We start from the raw sequence: 23675 nt of genomic DNA on the forward strand, positions 1-23675 counted from the left end.
CTCAGAACACACACACTGCACCCCCACCCCCCCGCCCCCATACACACAGGCACACAGAATCCCTGGTGCAGAAGCAAAGTGCTACTAGTCAGTGTTAACCATAGAAACCCCAGAACTGCAACCTGGGTTAAAGGGCCTTCCTTCTCTTTTACTGCTTAAAAAAAAGCAAAGAGATTCGCAGCGACATATCCCCTGATTGCCCCCTCTGTGGTTGAGGAGAGCGTCCCTTGACAGGAGTGATGAGCATCTTTAAAGATTATAGCAGGATGGTTACCCTGTTAACTGGGTACCACACGTGCAGCAGTGCACTTCCATAGAACGGGGGGCAGAGAGGCAGGGCCTCTTAAGTCCTGGTGATTCTTGGCACGCCTGTGCCCCCCTGGTATGGGAAACGTCTGAGAGAGCAGCGGCAAAAATAAAAACAGCTGACACTCTTCTCTGAAACAGTATAGTCCAGTGGTGGCTCTCACTGGATATTGTGAAATTAAACCTGAGAAGGGCCTCCACTCCGCTTATCTGGAGCCCCTCCTATTCATTCATGTCCTTGCTCATTCACTGACCTATTCAACCAAGGCACTGGGCACCTGCCAGATGCCAGGCTCTCACATGCCAGGCACTGTTGCAGGTGCTGGGGGGGCAGTGTGAATGTCTTCACTGAGCTTCCAGTTGGTGACCTTCATCAACCTGCGTCAAAGAAGCGGGTGAGGAGAGAGGAAGAAAGAGGAGGGTAGGACCAGGCACCCGTTTGGGGGGAAGGTGTTCAATTTATTTATTTCTTAACTAGAAATTCATTTAGTACTGATGAATCAGATGGATGGACGAGTTCTTTCTAAACTGGAATAAGTACTAAGGCAGAGCCTTCATTTAAATGAGAGTTGACTGACTATCTACTATAAACTGGCCTAGTATAAAACTGAACTTATTTTGCTTAATCTTTGTACCTATTTTTCTCTTTTGTTGGTTTTTCTTTTTTTAAGTCTATGATTTAGAACACTAAATAATTAGCAAAGAATTTCCTGGTTTCCAAGTGTTCTCACACTTCAATATCCCTGATGCCTGAGGCCATATTTTTTTTTCAGCTTTATTGAGGTATAAGCAATACACAATAAATTGCATATATTTAAATTTTATTATTTGATGAGTTTTGACACCTGTGAAACCATCACTACCATAAAAATAATGAACATATTCGTCACCCCCTAAATTTCCTCGTTCCCTTTTGTGATTCATAACCTCCCCTTTCATTCCCACCATCCCTAGGTAATCACTGATCTGATTTTCGATGTTAGAAATTAGTTTGCTTGTATTAGATTTCTAGAATAAACAAACTCATGCAGCATGTTCTCTTTTTAGACTAGCTTCTTTCACCCAACATATTATTTTGAAATACATCCATTTTGTTCTATCAATATTGCCTTTCTTTTTATTACTGTGAGGTATTCATTGTATGGATATACCACAATTTGTTTAAACGTTCACCTGTTGATAGACATTTGGGTTGTTTCCCGTTTTTAGCTATTACAGATAAAGCTGCAACGGAAATTCTTGTACAAGTCTTTGTGTGGTCAGGTGCCTTTATTTCTCTTGGGTAAATACAGTGGCCATATTTTTTAATCTTCACATTTTTTATGCTTAGCACATTATCTAGCATATAGTAGATGCACAGGAAATATTGTCCTAAGAAGTTGCGGTCCTTTTCCTCTGCTTCTATGGTAATTGATAGATAAGACTAAATTACTTTTAAAAATAGGTCTTGAAAATATTATTTTGTTTCAAGAGAGAGTGGTTCTGCTATTGTCCTTTTTCTCTAGTTTGTTCTATGATATTTTGTGCACTAAAGTCAAGCTTAATTGCCTACTCCTGTATTTTTTGAGTTCCCGGAGTATTTACTGAATTCCTCTAAGGAGAAAGTAAGGAAGTACTGGTTTGTTACCTAAAGAAACAGTGTAAAAGCCAGTAAAATAGTTAAAAGATCTCTCTATTAAATCCTTTTTCTTGTTGAATTCTGTAACAAAGTTAGAGGATATAGTGTGGAAAAAAATTAAAGATCTATTTATGGGAAAAAAAGAGTTTAAATGCTGAAAAATTTTAGAAATCTTAAATTTAAAGAGAAAGACAGTTACACTAAAAAACTTATATTAGTGATTCCAATGGGCCAGATATGTACTGAGTACTCTATGATTGTATGACAATTAATCCTCTTAATAATCTAGGGCATAGGTTATTTTCATATCCCCATTTTACAGATGAGGGAGGAAATAGAGACCAACAGAGGTTAATTAATTTGCATGGGGCCACAGAGTTGGCATTTAAACGCAGGTCTGCCTGACACTGAAGCTGTTCTCTCAACCATTAGGACACATTGACTCTGCTATGTTCAAACATTGAAACAATACTCAGAATAACTGTGGCATGTTCAATAAGTTTAAAAAAAAGTCCATGTAGGCAAAGAGATTCTAGCAGTATCGCCAATTGCTCTGTACATTATTCACACAAATTTCCCTAAAAGTTAATCAACTTGACAAGTTGCTTTCCTAATAACCTCTGACTTTATATTTAAAGCAAACTTTTGTCCTCTTCCCATCACTTGCATTGGCCACTCTGTTTCCAGTCACCTGTCAGGGAGAGTTCGCAGGTAGACAGAAATGTCCAGTCCCTTTTTTCTTTACCAGTGGAACCACCCCGTTGTCTCTTGGACTTGTGGCTGTTTGGCCCTCTGCAGATCCAGCAGACCCACAGATAATGCGTTGTCTGTGATTTCTCTTCTATTTCTTGCCTGCAATTTTAAATAACTCTTGGCTGGGAAACCTCATTAGGCCTGTTAAGGCATCAAAATGATGTTCATGTCTTATGTCCCACCTAGATTATAAGGTCTTTGCAGGTAGGAGGGTATATCCCTTATTTTTTTAGTTCTTGCTAAAGAGGCTTCTGACATCCCACTAGCCTGAAATCCTGGAGTTACAGAGGAATTTCTCTCTCAGTAAGATTCCACATGAACCTGGGGAGAACATTTTACAAACATTTGGAAGTATGTGGGCTTTTTAAATCTGAGGGTGACAAATTAGTCAGAATCTAGTGTACAAGGCATCTTTGTGGGCTTCTATTTCTTTAAAAGTTGGCTTCATGACAGCTTAGTGTTTCGGTGTAGCAATTAACAGAATTATGTTTTAAAAACTGGACAATTCGTGGTTATGAAACACTCACCTACGTTTCAGACCATATGAAACAAGGCTCCAGATATTTGCATATATACTTTAATCACAGGAAGTTACTAAGAGAATGAAGTATTTCCATGGTGTCGTGCTTGCAGACCTAAATATTAAAGTATGTCATGGTGGTAAGCACCCTGACTTTCCATGATGTCTAGCTCAGTGTGTAAGCATATGGTGGGCGTTTTGCATACTAGATACTGGTCAGGGGCTGTCCTCCCTCACAGATCTGCCATGTGGGAACCTTCTCTGCCACTGTGACCCAGTCCGTGATTTCCCACAGGTGTTTTTGCTCTTGGCATTTTTGCAGAGGTGGGGTGGTTATTGGAAGACTTAAATGAGCTAATTTGTGTAACTCCATGAGATAGTACCTGGCACACAGTGCCAATTAAGGTTGCGTATTATGTTTATTATTCAAATACGGGTTAACTCAGACACTCTGATTGAATATATTTAAGTTCACCCCAGGGAATCTAATCGTTTTGTACCTATGCTGCAGCTTCAGAGCTCAAGCCCAACCCTGAGTTTTATGTAAGTTCTTGTTTCCCAGTAAAACGTTTCCCTGTGTATCAGTCTAGGCAGGAAATATGTCCAGGTGGAAGCTGTGCCCCAGAAGCCAAATGTTGCCACAAAAATCCATTCTCTGTTTCTGCATTTTCTGTGTCTTCTTATCAGTAAGGAATCAGAAACTTCGTTGGGGTGGGAACAAGTAGGCTTGTGGGATTTGTGCAGGAATGCTGGTCTCTGAGGAGAGGTGGCTGAGAATCCTCATGGGTCACATTCATGGGGCTTTAGCTGCATGCATACCTGTGCATGGAATCTTGTCACACACACAAGTCAATAACCCCGCTGTACGCCTGACTCACGTAGTGGGAGCTGTGCCAGGCAGGCCAGGTGGTGGGGGAATACAGTGACAGGTACACAATAACAAAAGTCAAGGAGTGTTAGAATTTGAAATAAACAGAGAGAATATAACCCAGTCTTGTCCACCCTTTGGCCATTCTGTATACTGCTTACATGATCGTGACACATATATGTACCATCTGTAAAGTACTGTGCTTTCCCTTAACTTCACATTTTTTCCCTTAAATACACTTATGTTGAAAGGAAACTGTATCAGTAAATAGAAAACCATTACTACAAGGTAACTATAAAACTAAATACAATAAAAACAAATGTTTGTCCGAGTTCCCCCTAAAACCACCTCAGATACCACTGTAGCATAATTTGGGAAATACTGATTTAGTTCAGTGTGTGCCCTTTATATATAAGGAATCTGAAGTATTGAGTAGCTAAGATGGGGGGTCTTCTTGTTCAAGAATGTATTACTCAAGGTAGCTAACTGCTTTAACATAAAGTCCCCAAAAACCCTATGCCTGAACACAATAGAAAGTTTATTTCCTGCTCATATTATGTATAACTACTGTCCACATGGTGACTCAGGGATCCAGGCTCCTTCCATCTAATAGCTTCATTGTCTTTTATGTTTGTTTATTGGTTTTTAAAAACAGCTTTATTGAGATCTAATTCCCATACCATACAATTCATCCATTTAAATTGTGCAAGTCACTGGTTTTTAGTATGTTCACAGAGTTGTGCAGCCATCACTGCAGTCAATTTTAGAGCATATTCATCACCTCCCCCAAAAAAATCTTGTACCCGTTAGCAGTCCATTGTCTTTTGGTCCATGTTTTGGAGGACAGGAAGTGGTGTTACATCACTTCCACATGCACTCCCTTGACTAGAGCTCAGTCATGTGGCCTCACCTAAATGCATGGAGATGGGAAATGCAGTGCAGCTGGGCACCCAGGAAGAGGAGGAAGATGTGGCAATCCATGGTCACTGGTATTGTCTCTGCTCCAAGGGATTTATAACCTTTGGATTAAATTTGTTAATTCTAAAATTCCTTGAATTCAGAAGTCTGTTACGTAAAATTTATGAAAGGATCCCTATACATTTATTTCTATACAAGTCATTCCAATTTTTACTGATTTTGAGTTAAACTAGGTAAATCACTTTTAGACTTATTTCAAAGCACATGTGTTATAGTAAGTTTTGCTTTCAACTGTAATAAAATTCACCTGGTAATAGTTTCTAGATGTGCCGTTGGGCCACAAAAGGGAGCTGGGAAAATATAGAAGCATAGAAAAAGGGGAAATGATCACTCAGGAAAAAAAAGCTTTAGCTTTAAATATAGTGAAAAAATATCTCTGGAAACGTTGTAATTGCCTACATCAGCACAATCTTATGTGAAAATTATTCTGTGATTTCAGGACTGGAATTTTCTGCTTTCAGATTCCTTATAATTTATAGAGATTTTTTTCAACATTCTGTTTTTTTCCTGGATATTATGTTAAACACTATAATCTTCAGAATTAAACCATGCTTATGTATGTAACTACTAGCTTCTTGATTTAAAAGTGCTTTTTTTTTTTTTAGTGTAAAAGCACTTTACAAAATGTACAGCACCTATGTCAGTTATTATTATGAGCTGGTTAAAAGGGAGGAAAAAAATATTAGCATGTCAAGTTTTTCTTTTTTTTTTCTTTTTTTTTTCCTTTCATTTTTCACTAGAATTTAGTCCTCAGTAAAGAGGGAACATTTTATCATAGAATCACCAAGTTGGAAATGACTTTAAATTTTGTTTATTCTGCTTCTCCTGATGCCAGAAAAATCTACATCAAAATTATTCCCAGTAGCCACAAGAAAAATGCCAGATCAGTCCTGAGGTTTCCTTATTTCTCCTGATTAACATGTCCTACAGCACTTGAGGCCCATTCTTTTAACTCTGTTCTGAGTTGAAGGTGAAAAGAGCTGCTCCTGTGTATAGAATAGGCCTTTTGGCTCGTTTGAGATTTTTAGTAGAATTGTGTCATTTTCTTTCTTTCATTTTCGAGAGTTGACTGGAACTCTTTAGCCTTTCAGTTTTGACCCACCTGAACTTTCATTGTAAACATTATTGTTGGGGCTGGCTCCGTGGCCGAGTGGTTAAGTTTGCGCGCTCTGCTGCAGCGGCCCGGGGTTCGGATCCTGGGCACGGACGTGGCACCGCTCGTCAGGCCACGTTGAGGCGGCGTCCCACATCCCACAACTAGAAGGATGTGCAACCAAGATACACAACTGTGTACAGGAGGGGTTTGGGGAGATAAAGCAGAAAAAAAAAATTGGCAACAGTTGTTAGCACAAGTGCCAATCTTTGGGAAAAAAAAAAGGAAGATTGGCAACAGTTGTTAGCCCAGGTGCCAATCTTTAAAAACAAAACAAAACAAAACATTATTGTTCCTCCTAACCTTTAGCGAATGTCTGGTTTTAAGTTCCTTAAGGGCAAGAAATTGTGTGCTTTCTAATCTCCATCATGGCCCTTCGGTGTCTGTGCCTTGTCGATGGTGGAAGGAAGCGGGAATCAACATTTGACAGATGAGGCTGAATGAAGGAATTGTTATGATGGAACGCAGTGAACAATGAATGTTAACAGCAAGTTTTGGTGCTGTCTGTCTGCCGAAGACTGCAAGTTCTAAGAATTGTAAATTCTGGGTTCTTACTTTGATGACACTATTTCATAGCACCGTCCCCCCCCCCCAGCAATATAGGGTATGTGTGTGTCTGTATGTATACATATAAAATATTTGCTTTTTGTCTGTATTCTCTGCATGGTCTCTTGTCGTTAAGCATGTCATGCCAGGAGCCCATCTTTGGGTTTGTATTTATGATCTGTTTTAATTGTTGTGGCCTCTTGAGAAAGAACAGAGGCTGAGTGAACACTAGACAATTTAGTGGTGCCAAATGGAGGCTGATGATAGGATGGCAGTGTGTGTGCCAACAGAGGTGCCCATAGTTGAAAGTGAGAGAAGAGGTGGAAGACGGAGTCACGTGGCACACAGTAATGCGAGCATGTGGATATAGAAACAACTGGCTTCGGGAGAGGGATTCTGTTCCAGCAAACGCCCCATCCATCACAGTCAAGTAATGTTGTTAATTTAAATCTCATTTGTTGTCTAACTTTATTTGGATCTAATTTGTGAGCTGCTTTGGTCTTATAGTTGTTAACAGCTATGAGCAGAGATTTCCACCTAGTTTGTACTTAGTTAAATGATATCAAGTTATTCAAGCGTATGTGGCACTCAGGATTGGAATTAGACAGACAGAGTTCAAATCCTGTTTTGTTATGTGACTTTTGGCAGGTTAATTATACTCTCCAAGTCTTGATGTCTTCATCTGTTAAATGGGGTGACAACAGTTTTTATAATGCTGTGAGGATTCACTGAGTTATCCATTGAAGACGTTAACATAGTGCCTGGCTCATCGTGAGTGCTCTATAACTGTTAGATTTTGACGTAAGATAATTTTCTTTTCTATAATAAGAGTCAGAAATTTCAAGCTTGAGAGGCCTGGTGTCAGATAAAAGCTTTCATCTTTTGAGAGATCTGGGTTCAGTTCTGGCCCAGCCTCTGACAATCTCATACCTTCTCAGATGCTTAGTTTCCTAACAACTTCCCAGGATTACTGTGAAAGCTAATTAATAGTAAATGCTGCCATTTAGGGAGTGACTTCCATGTGCCAGACACTGTACTAAGCACCTATGTACATTATCTTTATTCCTGCTAAAAGCTTAGCAAAGTGAGTAGTGGTATCCTGTTCCTACAGACAAGGGAACTAAGTGGAGACAGAGCTTACCCTAGGCCATCCGACTTCTAAGTGGCAAAACAGAGGCTGGAATCAGGGTCTGCCTGTCTCCAAGGCTTGTGCTACCTACCGGAGGTCCCATTGCAGTGAAATTCTTCTGTGGCAGGCAGCTGGGAATAGCCACATCACACAAAAGTTGTGATGGGGGAAAAGGGAGGGACCATTTGGAATATTGGCGGGAAGTTCTTTTAGGTCTCTCACTGTGCATAATGGAGACTCAGGATGCCTAGGGAGGAGGGTGTGGAAGGAGGATATGCGGGTGTCCTGAAGATAAATGTCCCAGATTCACATGGGGCCAACCCTGGTTATTTATATACATTAAAAAAAATAATTTTATTAAATTAGGATCAATATTGATATTTTAAAAATACTGAGTATTCTGGCAATGAAAGAAAAACAGCATACCTTGTAAGACTTGCCGAGGGATGGGATCTCTTTTTTTTGTTTTCTTCTTCTCCCCGAAGCCCCCTCAGTGGATAGTTGTATATCCTAGTTGCAGGTGGGACAGGCTCTCTTATGTCTAACTCCCAGTTCTCCACTCAGTTGATGTGTGGTTTTAAGCAAGTTTTATTTCATCCCTCTGTCTAGTTTCCCCATTTATGCTGGTTTACAAATGTGTAAAGTGGCCAGGATTACCTCATTTTCAAGCTTTGTGAAATATACAGAGGATGTGAAAGAGAAGAGAAGTATATATCCTACACACACACACACACACACACACACACAGTGTCACTCATCCTTCTTTTCAGACTGGCTCAGCACACTTTTTAATAAACATCTACTAAGTGCCAGGCAGTCTTCTCCACCTGGAGGATTCAAAGATGAGTAAGAGGAGGTCTCAGCTTAATCGTGATTTTTCAGTCTAGTGGGCAGGGCGAAGTCTATAGAAATAGAAGGGAAACTTTGCATGAAAAAAGTAATGACTTTAGATATTTCTCCTGGGGCCACAATATTGACAATAATATATAGCATACTTCAGTAATCACGAAGTAATTTCCTTATTGAAGAAATTCTAAATAGTCTAAATGGAGAAAAAACAAGCAAAGTGTGCAGACCAGGTGTTGAGAGACCAGGTGTTAAGAGGGCATCTGGTGCTTCCGGTGACTCTGGATTCCCTTTGACGAGTCTCTCAATCATTGCAAACCTCTTCTTCCTTGTCCCTGCTTTGCCTCCCAGGGTTACCCCCAGGTGTGGCTAGAAAAAGACTCTACTGAATATACCATATATGTGTCTTGAAAAGAAGGATTCTCTTTATCTATAAAGAAAATGCTAAACATTTCTGAGTTTGAGCCCCATATTTTCAATTCTTTTCATACATTTTCACCTGGTTGTCCAAGGGTCAACTCAAACAACAGTTCCCAACCTTGCCTTCTCCAACCTGATTCTCTTCTGTGTTCGTTATTGTTCATGGTATCCGTGTCTACTGGTTGCTCTAACTCAGAATGCCTCAGGCTCCCTGACTCCTTCTCCTCTCTTAATCCCCACTTCTCACTGCTCCCAAAGTTGTGTGGCCTCTGCCTCCTAAGACTCTGGCCTCCCTGCTTCCCTCACCTGCTTACTGCCATTGACTGGGTTCACAACCCCATTAGCCCTCGCCTGAATGCTGCAGCAGTCTCCTAGCCAGCCTCTCTGTCTCCACCCATTTGTTACACTGCCATTAATAATAATAATTATTTTTTGAGGAAGATTAGCCCTGAGCTAACTACTGCCAATCCTCCTCTTTTTGCTGAGGAAGACTGGCCCTGAGCTAACATCCATGCCCATCTTCCTCTACTTTATACATGGGACGCCTACCACAGCATGGCTTGCCAAGCGGTGCCATGTCCGCATCCGGGATCTGAACTGGCGAATCCTGGGCCGCCAAGAAGCAGAACGTGCGCACTTAACCACTGCACCACTGGGCCGGCCCCAATAATCATTTTTTCAAAAACACACCTCAACCCAGCCCTCCTCATTCCCCACTTAAAACCACTCAGGATAAATCCAAACTCCTAAGTCTGGCATATAAGCATCTTCTTGATTCGGTTTCAAATAACCTTTTGAGTCATTTCCTTCACTTCCTCTGAACCACCCTGAGCTTTGGCCATAGTGAATTTCTTTCTGTTCCCTAAATCAGAGCTTTGTTGTTTTTGCTGCCTGGAACTCTCATCTCCACTTTCACTACAGAAGAATTCCTACTTATGTTGTAAAAACCCAATCAAAATGTCACCTCCTTCCCTGAAACTTGCCCGACTCCTGGCCCAACCACTGCCCCACTCCGTAGCACACCTTGAGCTCACTGACTTCGTCATTATTTGATTATGAATCATTCCCCTCTTCCCCTTCCCCACCCTGGTGTTAGGAACTCCTCTTGAGGAGACCGTCAACCCCCTTCTGTGACTTTGAAGCTCTAGCACGTAGCTCTGTGCTTGGTGTTTGATCAGTGTTCCGTGATGGGATAGATAGAATAATGAATGAGCAACTTCAATTTGAACCTTTATTTGCAAACTTCAGAGCAAGATATTTGGATTAATAAGCCCAAATATTAGTACAGTACATGAATATAGACTATAATACAGAACACGAATTTAGGGGACATAAGCCAACCCAGTACACAAGTCATCCCGAATTTTCCTGTATAGATTGATGTACATCTAACAGCTGCTTTTAATAGCAGGGGCAGGTGGTGGGCATCTTGGAAGCAGACTATAACTTGCTGCTTGAGGGCTAAGTGAGCTGGCTGGTGATAAATGACCCCTGAGAGCAATGTCTGAAAACTCCGTGAGGTCAACAGTGATTTTCTTCAGGGTTGGGGGAGTAAGGGTTATTTCATTCTCCTTGTGCTGTTAGTATTTTATAAGGTTTCTATAAGGAACATGTGTGGCTTGTTAACAGGAGGATGATGCTCTGGCAATTTCGTCTGCCCATTAAGGGTGCAGGCTCCAGGACCAGGGTGGGTGGCCCTGTCTAACCAGACCTCTTAACACTTTGCACCAGGTTCTTCACAAGCTGGTCCCTGCTGGTCTTTCCATCCTGCCTCGTGTACTTTGTGCTTCAGCCACACTGATCTTTTTTTGTTACTTATTTATTTATGTAGCAAACACTTAGAGATATCATGCTACAGGCCAGATACTCTTCTAAGCACTTTGCAAATACTCTCATTTTAATTCTCATAACTAGGTAATAGTATCTATGAAGTAGATACTATAATTATTCCCAGTTTACAGATGAGGCAACTGAGGTCATTCTGGAATAGGTTTTTCTTTGCATGTGCTGTTCATTTCCTATCATATATCAGAATTTCTTTTCTGAAATTGTCATTTAAGCCTTAGTTCCTCTATGTTCTCTTACTATCTTTTTATATTACAGTACTTACTACATTGTATAATAAATAATTACTGTGTATGTCTCGCCCACAGGTAAACTTGGGCAAGGTACTTAATTTTAGTTTCTTCCTTGTGGAAGATGTGTCTAATACTACTTCTCTCACAGAGTGGCTGTGAAGATTAAATGGCACAATATTTGGACCGTATGCTCAGGAATATAGTCCTGTGTGAAACTATAGGTATTGTCCAGTGGGAAACTGAGGGGAAGGGAGACAAGGAAAACCAGAATGACCCAAAATCAAGACCACTAAGGGAAAAGAGAGTGTCGGCACTCTCAAATGCCTCATAAAGGTTTGAGCGGGTGGAAACTGAGCAAAGACCACCAGGTTTGGTCACTGATGATGTTTTTGAGAGTGGCGTTAGCAGGCTGTGGTGAGGTGGGAGGCAGATTGCAAGTGGTTAAGAAGGAGTGGGTGGAAAGGAAATGAAGGCTGAAGGTGTAATCGTTTTCAGGAAGGGAAGAGAAGAGTTAGGGCAGTCGCGGGGCCACAAGAAGGGTTCTTGGTTTGGGTGGGAGGGGCCTGAATGTGTCTACAGGCAGAGAAGTAAATGCCTTGGAAGAGCACCACTACGGAGAATGTCCCCTTTCCTGTCCTGGCTGAAGCTCAGTCCATGCTCAGAATCCTTGTTGCCCCCTTGGGGACTTGGCTTCAATAATTCTGTCACCTGTTTGCAGCTGAGGCATCCCGGGGTCTGGTGGGCTTTGGGGTCAGTTGGGGTCCTTGGGGAGATTATTTAACTTGTCTGGGCTGCAGTGCCTCATCTGTAAAGTGGGGAGACTTTTGTGAGCATAAAATGAAATAACGTCTGTTAAGTGCCAGCTACCATGTCTTAACTGTTGTGTCCTTTTAACTTTCTCTTCAACACAAGATGAAAGAGAAGGAAAAAGGGTAAAACTTAGGGTGCTTTTGACCTGCAGAAGGAAGAAGTTGGGAGTGTGTTCATGAGATGGCTGCTGCTTCTCCATAAAGTAGTGAAGGACCTTGTCCACTGGACCAGGGGAGTGGGAAGGGACTGTAGAGCTGATGAGACTGGTGGTCTCCATGAAGGCACAGAAGGAAGGAGAGCAGCAGTGAAGGCCTGGCTGAGCACAGAGAAGATAGACAGGATTGTTTCGTGACCTTCTGCAGCCAGGTGTGCAGGAATAGGGGAAGGTGTGGATAGAACTGGGGACTCACAAACATGTCAAGGGAGTATGGGATGTGTGTGTGAGTGTGAGTGTGTGTGCAAGAGAGAGAGGATGCACTGGTGAAATGACAGCCAGAGTAGTCTAGTCAGGTATCAGGTGGGAGCTGACGGCCTGGGAGAGTCGGCAGGTCTGAAAGTCTTATGGTGACAGTGAAGATGCAGAGCAGGTTCCTGGGAGCAGTGTAGGGGTCCCAAAGGTTGTGGCCAGAAGGGAATTTCAAAGTATTAGATGAAGCAATTTTGAATGACCAGGGCCAGGAAATGGCTGGGTCACCCCAAATACTAGAACATTCTTCATTTCTCTACTTTCTCTTCTGCTCTTTATCATATAAATATCTACCCCACCTCAAAAATGTAACCTTAGCCTTTATACAGCTTTTTGAGTGGAACGCATCAGTTACTATTATTCAGTAAACATTTTTATTTCTACATTGTGTTTGTAATACTTTTTAATGGATATGGTGTATCAAATTATCTTTGCACATACTGCTTTGCATTCTTTTGGATTTTTCCCTGGGAGAAATTCTCAGAGGTAAGATTACTGTGCTGGAGGGTGTGGCTGATTTGGGGAGGGGTGTCTTCATGTGTCATTGGTTACTTCCTGCAGGGGAATTTGCAGAGAGCAGGGAGGGAGGGCGACAGGGAGGAAAAGTAGAGCATTCAATAAGAGAGAGTGAATGGAGGCTTCAGTGTGAACGCCGTGAGTTCTGTGTGCTGGAGGGGAAGATGTAACCGGCTGGAGTGTGTGGCTGTGATGGAGTACGTGGAAGTTTGCTTGGTTTGGACTTTGATGTTTTCTTCAGGGGGGTTGTCATCAAGAAGTTGAAGAAGGTAAGGCGTATGTGTGATGGGGAAGGTGACAATAAAAGAGAATCCGTTTCTGTTCTAGAGGTTTTTTGGGGAAGGAACAGAACATCTTTAGAAATTAAAGGACTTAATTAGTTTGATTACTGTCTTCACAGTGTTAGTATTTTGAACAATTTTAACAGTAGAGGGAGCCATGATTTAGATAATTATTACGGAAATAGTAATATTTTGAATCGGGGATTTCATTAACAAATATTACTATTAATAACATTTTTTTTTAATATCTTGTGATTGTAATGGTTCTCCCTCCCCCCCTTTTTTCTTTTAACAGAAAAAATACAGAAAGGGATTTATTGATGTTTCAAAAATCAAGTGTGTGGAAATAGTGAAGAATGATGACGGTGTCATTCCCTGTCAAAATAAATATCCATTTCAGGTGAGCTGGCATATTTTTGCAGCAGTATAACTGTGGGTTTTTAGTCATGCTTACTATTTGACATCATAGTTTCTTGTCATTGCTTTGTTGTTTGATTTAAATTTTTTTTTCGTCTTTCTTGAGGTATAATTGACACAGGAATTGTATATATTTAAGGTGTACAAGCTGATGGTTTGATCTATGTATACATTGTGAAATGATCACCACAATCAAGTTAACATATCCATCACTTCACCTGGTTACCGTTTTCTTCCATTTTTATTTTTGTGGTGAGAACACTTAAGAAGGTCTACCTTCTTAGCAGATTTCCAGTATACAGTACAGTATTGTTGGCTGCAGTCACCTTGCTGTACGTCAGATCTCTAGAACCCATTTATCTTGTATAACTGAAACTTTGTACCCTTTGACCAGCATCTCCCCCATTTCTCCCTCCTGTCTGCCCCTGGCAACCATCATTCTACTTTCTGCTTCTATGAGTTTGGCTATTTTAAATTCCACATGTAAGTGAGATAATGCAGTATTTCTCTTTCTGTGTCTGGTTTATTTCACTTAGCATAATGTCCTCTGAGTTCATCCATGTTATTGTGAATGGCAAGATTTCTGTTTTTTTTTAAAGATGAATAATATTCCATTGTATATATACACACCTCATTGTCTTTATCCATTCATCTGTTGATGAACATTTAGGTTGTTTCCATATCTGGGCTATTGCAAATAATGCTGAAAGGAACAGGGGCAGGCAGATATCTCTTCAAGATCCAGATTTCATTTCCTGTGGATAGAGACCCAGAAATGGGACTGCTGGATCATGCGGTAGTTGATTTTTAGGTTCATTTGTACTTTAATAATAATTACTTTTCTTCATGAACAGTTTAAGTCTTGGTGGAAACATTAGCTTCTTCTTTCTGTGGTCTGTTAGATTCTGCCAACACCCAGAGTATGTAAATCCCAGACCTAATTTGCTATTACTCAGATTTATCACAGAAAAGTCAGGATAAGGAGTGGGGATTGAGACTGAAAAAAGTGGGATGAGGTGTTCTCTGTGAACTTGAGAAACTGAGAAAGGGCAGGAGTGAGCTCCTTGAGCAGAAATGAGATTAAAAGGCTGCTTGTGATGCAGAATATATTAGCATTATATATAAAGCCGTACTTTTTTTTCTTTTGAGGAAGATGAGCCCTGAGCTAACATCTGCTGCCAATCCTCCTCTTTTTTGCTGAGGAAGACTGGCCCTGAGCTAACATCTGTGCCCATCTTCCTCTATTTTATATATGGGATGCCTGCCACAGCATGGCTTGCCAAGCGGTGCCATGTCCGCACCTGGGATCCGAACTGGGGAACCCTGGGCCACCGATGTGAAACATGTGAACTTAACTCCTGCGCCACCAGGCCGGCCCTAAAGCCATACTTTTTTAAAAGGTTACCTTATTCCATTTTTTTCCTTGCAATGATCGTGTTAGACTAGGGAGATGAATACCATACTATTCTCATTTATGACTGGGGAAATTGAGGCTCACAGATGTTAAACAACTTGTGCAAGGTCATTTTGTGAATGAAAAGCCTCCCTAGAACACGTCCTCAGCTCCTGTCACTCCCACGGTGGGAGGTGTGGCATCCCGCACACAAGCCTTGAGGACTCAGGAGCGCAGAGCTGGCCCCCGCCATCCCAGAGCTTGCAGCAGCTAGCACATGACCCCTCGCTGCACCTAGCCACTCCCTGCTCTGGTTGAGGACGTTTGTTAAAAAGCAATCTTAAAAGTTAAGAAGAGGTAAACTTGAGCTTTAACTACGTAATTTAAACCAGCAAGATTTGAAAGATGAAAAATATCCTCTCTTATTCTAACTTAACTTAAGAAAGTCTGGATTCTAGTCCCACTTTCACGGTGAAAGTCTGCATCACCTTCAGATGCAGGCTCAAAAAAAAAAAGTAGAAGACATTTTCAGAAGACACCAAAAGAAAAAAGAAGGTTGCTTCCTCTTCCAGCATGTTCTAGCCCTAGGAAGGGACAGAGAGCATAGGGAGGGACTGGCTGCCTGGTGAGGTACCACTTCACTGCTTTCTTGGATGAATCGTTTCTGGTGGCAGCCAGGAGTTCCCCAGAAGCCGGCGTTTCTTTCTTGGGTTTTGAACCCAGATCTGTGTGTCTATATAACATCTGTGCTGTTTTTCCTACAGCACACTGTTATTAAAAGTCTGTTGGATAAATGAATGAGTGAATGAAGATATAAATAGCAGGGCGGGTAACTAGTAAGTTAGCAGTGTTACCAAAGGAGAGTATATTTCCACCTTGTTGAAATGGCTTCTGTGCCTCAAGGTCTGCAGAGCTCTTCCTTCCCTGACAGCCTCTCCTGTGAAAGGCTGACTCACAGAAGATGCGAGACACACAAGAAACAAGGCTCCCCAGATTCTCTCTGTCACTGTCAGCTGTCCGTATGGAAGACATGGGAGGTGGCCTACAGGTGCCATCGGGACTTGCTGCGGGAAGGATCCTGGGCCCCAGATGTCTCACCTGGCAGCCTGCCAAACTACCTGAGATGCCAGATGTAGACGTTTATTATTTGAGCTTACGTTGCTATTTCTAAAAATTTCTTATAGAAATACAAATGCCCTGAGTTAGCTCAGTAATATATCTAGTCTTGGTTATCAAAACTCTGAATTTGGATTAATTTTCTTCTGATTAGCTGGTCTTTAACAAGCTTTAACAAAATTACAAGCTCACAGTGCTGACGTGAGGGAGTTTCGCGGAGCAGTTAGACTGTTTGGAGCCTGAAGAGGCGGATTCTAGGAAGGGAACAGTCAAGGGGCCATGAAGCTGTTCAGAGGAAACATGAATAAGAAGAGCCTTAGGAGATCAAACAGATCCTGCTCAGATGACTTCACCTCACCCAGTTTGGTTTTCTCATTTGGAAAATGAGGATCCTAATGCTAATAGAGACATGGGCTGCTAGATGGATTAAACTAGGCCGTGTGTGTAAAGTGCTTAGCCCAACGTAAAGACTCAGTAAAGTAAACTATTGTAATAACTTATTATGAGACACCTAGGTTTCCGGAAAGTTCCAAGCCCTGGCAGTTCTTTCTGGATACCTCCGTGTCAATTCAGAATGATGGTTTTATGGTGCATTTTAACCTAATTCTTCCGTATGGAGTTGATTGCATGGACTAACCTGGGTGAGGTGTTAAGATTCTGACTCTCAATTCCAATGTGTTTGTTTTTTTAACACACCACCAAGCAATTCTCTGACCAGCTTGGTGTCCTACAATTCAACTCAGTTCCAACACTGTTCTACCCAGAGATAGCATCAGATTCCACAGATTAAGGGCTCAGCCCCACAAGACTGCCCCGACTTCCGGTGCCAATTGCCAGTCCAGGTTGTCGACTGTGCTTCTAACTTACTGGCTATAGATCGGAGTTTCCCACAATCGCTGCCTCAGGTTCCATTAATTTGCTAGAGCAGCTCACAGAACTCAGAGAAACATTTTACTTACTACATCACTGGTTTGCTATAAAAGGATGTAACTCAGGAATAGCCAGATGGAAGAGCTGCACAGGAGAAGGTATGGGGAAATGACACAAAGCTTCCATGCCCTCCCCAGATCTCCATGTGTTCACCAACCTGGAAGCTCTCTGACCCCTCTCCTTTTTGAGTTTTAATGGCAGCTTCATTACATAGGCATGATTGATTACATCATTGGCCATGGGTGATTGAGCTCAATCTCTAACCCCTTGCCCCTCCCGGAAGTGGGTGAGTGGAACTGGAAGTTCCAACCCTCTAATCACATGGTTGGCTTCACTGGCCAGTCCTCATCTGTAGGTGTTTTCCAAAAGCCATCTCATTAGCATAACAAAATATATCTTTATCAGTCTCAGCGCAGGAATTTCCAAGGGTTTTAGGAGCTCTGTGTCTGGAACTGGGATGAAGAACAAATATATATTTCTTAGTACAAAATCACAGTATTACAAATGTGAAAATTATCAACCAAATGGGGCAGCATATATCCCCAAGTCTCTTAGCACTTATCTTTACCTCTCTATCATGTCTTGCTTTCTGTTTTGTAATAAGAAATTGCTATACATGTCTTGGAAATAGGCTTCATGTTTGATTTATTTTTGTATCTTATGTAGTCCCAGCAAAGTGCTAGTTGAATGAATTAATCACTGAATGGAATATAACATCATTTGTTCTATGGCGTGCACATTGCTGTTAGACTACATTTATATGATGAATGGAAAGGAATTACCTATTGAATATGGTCAGGAACAGCCGTTTATCAATGAAAGAGCTATTTGTGTTCAATCCAGTGGCTGTTGACATGGTAAAGGGAAGTTTCTAGCCATATATTTCTTTTTAGCCAATTAAAGTGTTTCTGCCTTGCGACCGACCATTAAGGGAAAGTGATAGACCAAAGACAAAATTCTTGGATTAGTTTCCCAGGCTTAATTTTATTATTAATATTAAAGATATTAAGAATAAGACTGTTAAATTACTCCTTGGGAGTTAGTGAGTTTGTGGTTAAAAGTTTGGGCTCTGGAGTCAGGATCCTGGCTTTCTGGGTTACCAACCAAATGGTGATGGGCAGGTTGAGAAGCATGCCATTAGCGAGCGCCATTTGCAGTGCATTGTATGTGAATGGTGCCTCCTGGAGTTATACGGGAGTGGCGGGGCAGTGGATAGACCTGAGTCTCCTCCTCTGTGAAATGGAATTACTAAAACCTTGATGGTAGGATTAATTGAGTTAATGTCTGTAAAGCGCACAGCATAGAGTTGGAGTACTTGGTGCTTAATAAAGTTAGCTACTGCAATTATTTAAAGTCTCAAAAGGAAGCTATAGGAATGATGCCGAAAGACGAGTCCATTCATCTAAAATATTATTCAGAAAAATGCTAGATTAGAATAATCCCTATTACACCAAGTTTACCTGAGGAACTTTAGTTACTTAGATTGCAAGAAATAACAAGATAAGTGAAGCATCCTGGCCTCTGTATATATTTTTTTTCTATGAAGACACTGTCCTTTGTAAGAAGTGTGTTCCACTCAATGTAGACAGGAAAAAATAGATGTGCTTTTATAAGAAAGGAATCTAGGTTCTTTGGATCTGAAGTAATTGACTTTATTCAGTCATTTCAGAATCATTTATTCGTGTCGGTGGTACCGAGAGCTCTGTGCTAGACAGAAGTGCTGTGTCTAAGTATTTCTCACCTCTTGCATCTTTTGTTATGTTTTAGGTTGTTCATGATGCTAACACACTTTACGTTTTTGCACCTAGTGCACAAAGCAGAGACCGGTGGGTGAAGAAGTTAAAAGAAGGTAAAACCCATGTATTGAAATATTAATCTGTACATAATTTTAGGATATAACATTGTTATCACTAAAACAGAAATACAGTAATATATCTTGCATTTATAATCTTTTAATCTACAAAAAATGTTTCTCCAAGGACATTCTGTTACTGTTAGTGATACATACTGAAGATAATTTCCTTTTTTTAAATCTGATTCCTTCTAGTAGCATATACATAGTTTCTGAGAAAAGCATGCTTTCATTTAATGTGTAATACATTTGAAGATGATAGAGCGCTGGGCTTTTATCATAATAAGATTTGGTATTTTCTAAGAAATTTCCTATGTAGTCAACATTTGGTGTGAATGAATTGACTTGTGCATAAAGTGTTTAAATGGGGCATTTGTCTTGCACAAGTCTCATTGCTTCTTCTGCGGAACAAAATGGTGGTGGGCTGACTTTGGTGTTTATCCATCACGGAGTAGCAGAGGTCACTTCTGCTAACAAGGGTGCATCACCAAAAAAGGAGATGAAAGAGAACCATATGGATTTTCTGAATTCTGAGTTGTATGGTGTTATGAGGGTGTTCTCACAATGGACATGGTATCCAAGAAATAAACAATGATTGACAGTGTTACTTATGAAACATTTTGTTATGTTTGTTTTATTTCACTAATCATTTCATGTATCTATGAATTACAGAAATAAAGAACAACAATAATATTATGATTAAATATCATCCTAAATTTTGGGCAGATGGAAGTTATCAGTGTTGCAGACAAACTGAAAAACTAGCACCTGGTTGTGAAAAATATAATCTTTTTGAGAGTAGTAAGTATTCATTTTATTCTGTGATTATATTGTGCCCAGGATGTACATATTATTAGTCTAGCAAGAAAGTGACATGATTTTGATTTTGATGTTGGTTAAGTACGGCCTTCACATTTGCTAGTACAGTGTAAATGTGGGGTAGGTATATTTTGTGAGAATAATTATATTTAGTTAGCAGTGGGACTACCCATTGGAACCAAAAGGTCTATTTTGGGGAGCTTTTATCACAATATGGAAGCCTGCTAAAAATAACTCTATTAAAAGTGTGATCCTAATGTGGTACCATCAGCAGCTTTTCTTTGCTTTTTTTCTCAGCTTTATTGAGATATAATTGACAAATAAAATTGTAAGATATTTAAGTGTACAACGTGATAGTTTGATATACTTGTGCATTGTGCAAGGATTCCTCCCACTGAGTTAATTAACACATCCATCACCTCATGTGTTTACCTTTGTGTGTATGTGTGTGTGTGTGTGTGTGTATGAGAACATTTAAGTTCTATACTCTTAGTAAATTTTAATTATACAGTACAGTGTTACCAACTATAGTCACCATGTTAGACTTCAGATCCTCAGACCTCATTCATCTTATAACTGAAAGTTGTCCCCTTTTATCAACATCTGTATTTCACCTACTCCATTCCCCAGCCGCTGGCAACCACTTTTCTACTTTCTGTTTCTATAAGTTTGACTTTTTTTTTTTTAAGATTCCACATATAAATGATACCATGAGGTATTTGTCTTTCTCTGTCTGACCTATTTCATTTAGTGTAATGTCTTCCAAGTTCACCCATGTTGTTGCAAATGGTAGGATTTTCTTCCTTTTTTTAAGACTGAATAATATTCCATGATATATATACACACACCACATTTTCTTATCCATGCATCTGTTGATGGACACTGGGGTTGTTTCCATGTCTTGGCTATTGTGAATAATGCTGCAGTGAACGTAGGCGTGCAGATATCTCTTTGAGGTACTGATTTCGTTTCCTTTGTGTATATACCCAGAAGGAGGATTGCTGGGTCAATATGGTAGTTCTATTTTTAATTTCTTGAGGAACCTCTAACTGTTTTCCATAGTGGCTGCACAATTTGCATCCCCACCAACAGTGTACAAGGCTTCCCTTTTCTCCGCATCCTCGCCAGCATTTATCTCTTGTGTTTTTGATAACAGCCATCCTGACAGGTGTGAGGTGATATCTCATTGTGGTTTTGATTTGCATTTCTCTAATGATTAGTGATGTTGAGCACCCTTTTATTTACCTGCTGGCCATTTGTATGTCTTCTTTGGAAAAATGTCTATTCAGATCCTCTGCTCATTTTTAGTGGAGTTATTTGATTTTTTTGCTATTGAGTTGTATGAGTTCCTTGTATATTTTGGGTATTAACTCCTTATCAGATATGTAGTTTGCAAATATTTTCTCCCCTTCTGTAGGCTGCCTTTTCATTTTGTTGATGATTTCCTTTGCTGAGCAGAAGCTTTTTAGTTTGATGTATTTCCACTTGTTTATAAAGAACAAGACATGGCCCCAACCCCTATGACATTTACAGTCTGTTCAGAAAGGCAGAAATACAAACCAGCTTTAATAGCATTTTAAAAATTCTGTTCTTAAATAGTGATACAAGCACCATGCACCAGAGCGAGAGTCAGAGTGGACTTCTTGTTTATGTGTTCGTTTTCACTTTTCCTTAAAACTATCAATCGTTGGTAGATGGGGTTTTGACCTATTTTTGTTGTTGTCATTTTCAGGTATAAGAAAAGCACTACCTCCAGCACCAGAAACAAAGAAGGTAGGTGGTCTTCAACTTTTGGGAGCATTTTCAGTTTATTGAGTATGTTTGCATTCATTCATGTGATGCTGTTCCCCACCCCTACCCCCAAGGTCATATCAGAAACAGAAATGCTATGTCTTATTTGGTTGTTTTTCTTGGTGTCAAATAATTTTAATTTAATGGTATGATATATAATTGGGGTCCCTTTTATCATCTGGCATTTTGCCTGTATTTTGGCTTCAAGAATTATATCAGAGGTGTGGGACTTCAAAGGAATATTTCAGTCTTAAGACCATAGTGTTGTGACTGACTTCAGTGATTTAATGATATGCCTTTGAAGAGTAGGGCATGGTGGAAAACATGTAGTTTGGACCCAGACAGGTATTGATCCAATGTGAATCTGATATGAGTGACCTTTGGTGGGTTACTTAAATCATTGTTTCCTCAATTGTAAAATGGGAATTATATACTCTACTTCATGGGATCAGTATTAAGAGAAAAACTGTGTTAGGTGCCAAGGAGCCTTGCACATAGTAGGCACAAAGAAGTGCAGATTCCTTTGAGTGGGAAGAGACCTGATAGAAGATTCCACTCCGTAGTGTGCTTTTTCCCCATCGCAGGGCATTTGAACGGTGGGTCCATCTTTAGTCCTCCTGGTTGCTCCTCACGTATTACTCTTACCTCTCCCTGGAAAGCTCGCCCTGACACTGAGCAGCAGCCTTCTGATGTTTAGAGACAACTTTTGCTCATGTCCTGTATTCTGAAACCCATGAGAGGTCCGATAGCATCAACATCATCAAACTCCTGGGAAGCCTCACCAGATTGTATTGGGTAGACTTGAGATTTCTGCTTTATTCTGTGGTGATGTGTGAATCATTTAGTGTTGTACTTCACATCCAGTTTTGAAACAGAAGACTGAACTTTCACGTGTCATGCTCTTTTCTTAGCGAAGGCCTCCCCCACCAATTCCAATTGAAGAAGAAGATAATAGTGAAGAAATAGTTGTAGCTATGTATGATTTCCAAGCGACAGAAGCACATGACCTCAGATTAGAGAGAGGCCAAGAGTATATCATATTAGAGAAGAATGATGTTCATTGGTGGAGAGCGAGAGATAAATACGGGTAAGTATTCCCAGTCTGTGCATGACACACAGTGGGTACGTGGGAGTTAAGTGCTGAGTGAGAAGAGGATAATCTCCAACTATCATGTTATGAGACTAGTTCAGCCAGCCATAAGTGAAAGTGCACATTATTACTTTGCAGTAACACAATGTATTCTTAGTGGTGATTCAATAAATGTAAATGGATCAACTACCTCTTTCTAGAAATTAGAATACATTACACTGGTCTCTTTCTGGTCCATCATATGTTTAATTGGATTATTTTGAGTTTGGGGGAAATTAGATTTTATTTTTTTCCTCCCTGAGGTAAGTAAATAATCTTAGATTTTTCTAAGAGAGAGAGAGGGAGAATACATGTATGTCTGTATGTATGTACATAGGTGTATGTGTGTACACGTACAAGCAAGAAATTTAAAAACAAGCATGATTTATAGAAGGTAATTAAGGATTTAAAGGGAACAGTCCTTTCAACCCTTATTATCGATAAAAAAATGGGTAAATAGGGATAAACTTAGGGGATGAGTATCTTTTAGACTTCATTAAGAAATCCTGTATCCTCTGCTTACCTCTGAAATATAACCCTGTTGATATTCTGAGTTCCCATGGATAAGAAGAGGAGGACTTTTTGTCCTGTCCAGAGCACACCCTCCCTGCAAGTCTGCTTTCTCGCCTCCCTGCCCCACCCCCAATTCCAATTCTCCATTCCTCAGTCCACTTCGGGAGAAGCACTGGAAGCCCCTGGGTTAGGCAGGTCCTTCTTGTCTGCTCATTTCTCAGCAACGGTACATCTCCTGAGTGCTGGTTTGCTGTGCCTTTTTACCTTCTTGAGAGCTCCTAACCTTTTGTTCTATGTTTACAAGGAGGTTGTCACTGCTTTTCTTTGCCAAACACTGTAGAAGATTGACTTTTATTTTTTTATTTAGAAATCTTCAAACATCCATAAAAGTACATAATAGTATAATGGAGCCTCTTGTAACTTGACT

At 40.5% G+C, this 23675-nt stretch overlaps 1 protein-coding gene across 5 annotated transcripts in view; it reads left to right on the forward strand.

Moving 5' to 3' along the window:
* LOC124237635 (tyrosine-protein kinase Tec) overlaps positions 1-23675 on the forward strand; it is a 123255-nt gene that overhangs the window by 74942 nt on the left and 24638 nt on the right. For all 5 annotated transcript variants that reach the window (XM_046657515.1, XM_046657511.1, XM_046657512.1 and 2 more), the window contains 5 exons: positions 13584-13688; positions 18912-18993; positions 19669-19797; positions 21548-21588; positions 22518-22693. In XM_046657515.1, coding sequence (XP_046513471.1) covers positions 13584-13688; positions 18912-18993; positions 19669-19797; positions 21548-21588; positions 22518-22693 — 533 coding nt within the window. The remainder of the gene's footprint in view (positions 1-13583; positions 13689-18911; positions 18994-19668; positions 19798-21547; positions 21589-22517; positions 22694-23675) is intronic.

Source organism: Equus quagga, chromosome 3 (genome assembly GCF_021613505.1).
Source record: "Equus quagga isolate Etosha38 chromosome 3, UCLA_HA_Equagga_1.0, whole genome shotgun sequence".
Lineage (NCBI taxonomy): Eukaryota > Metazoa > Chordata > Mammalia > Perissodactyla > Equidae > Equus > Equus quagga.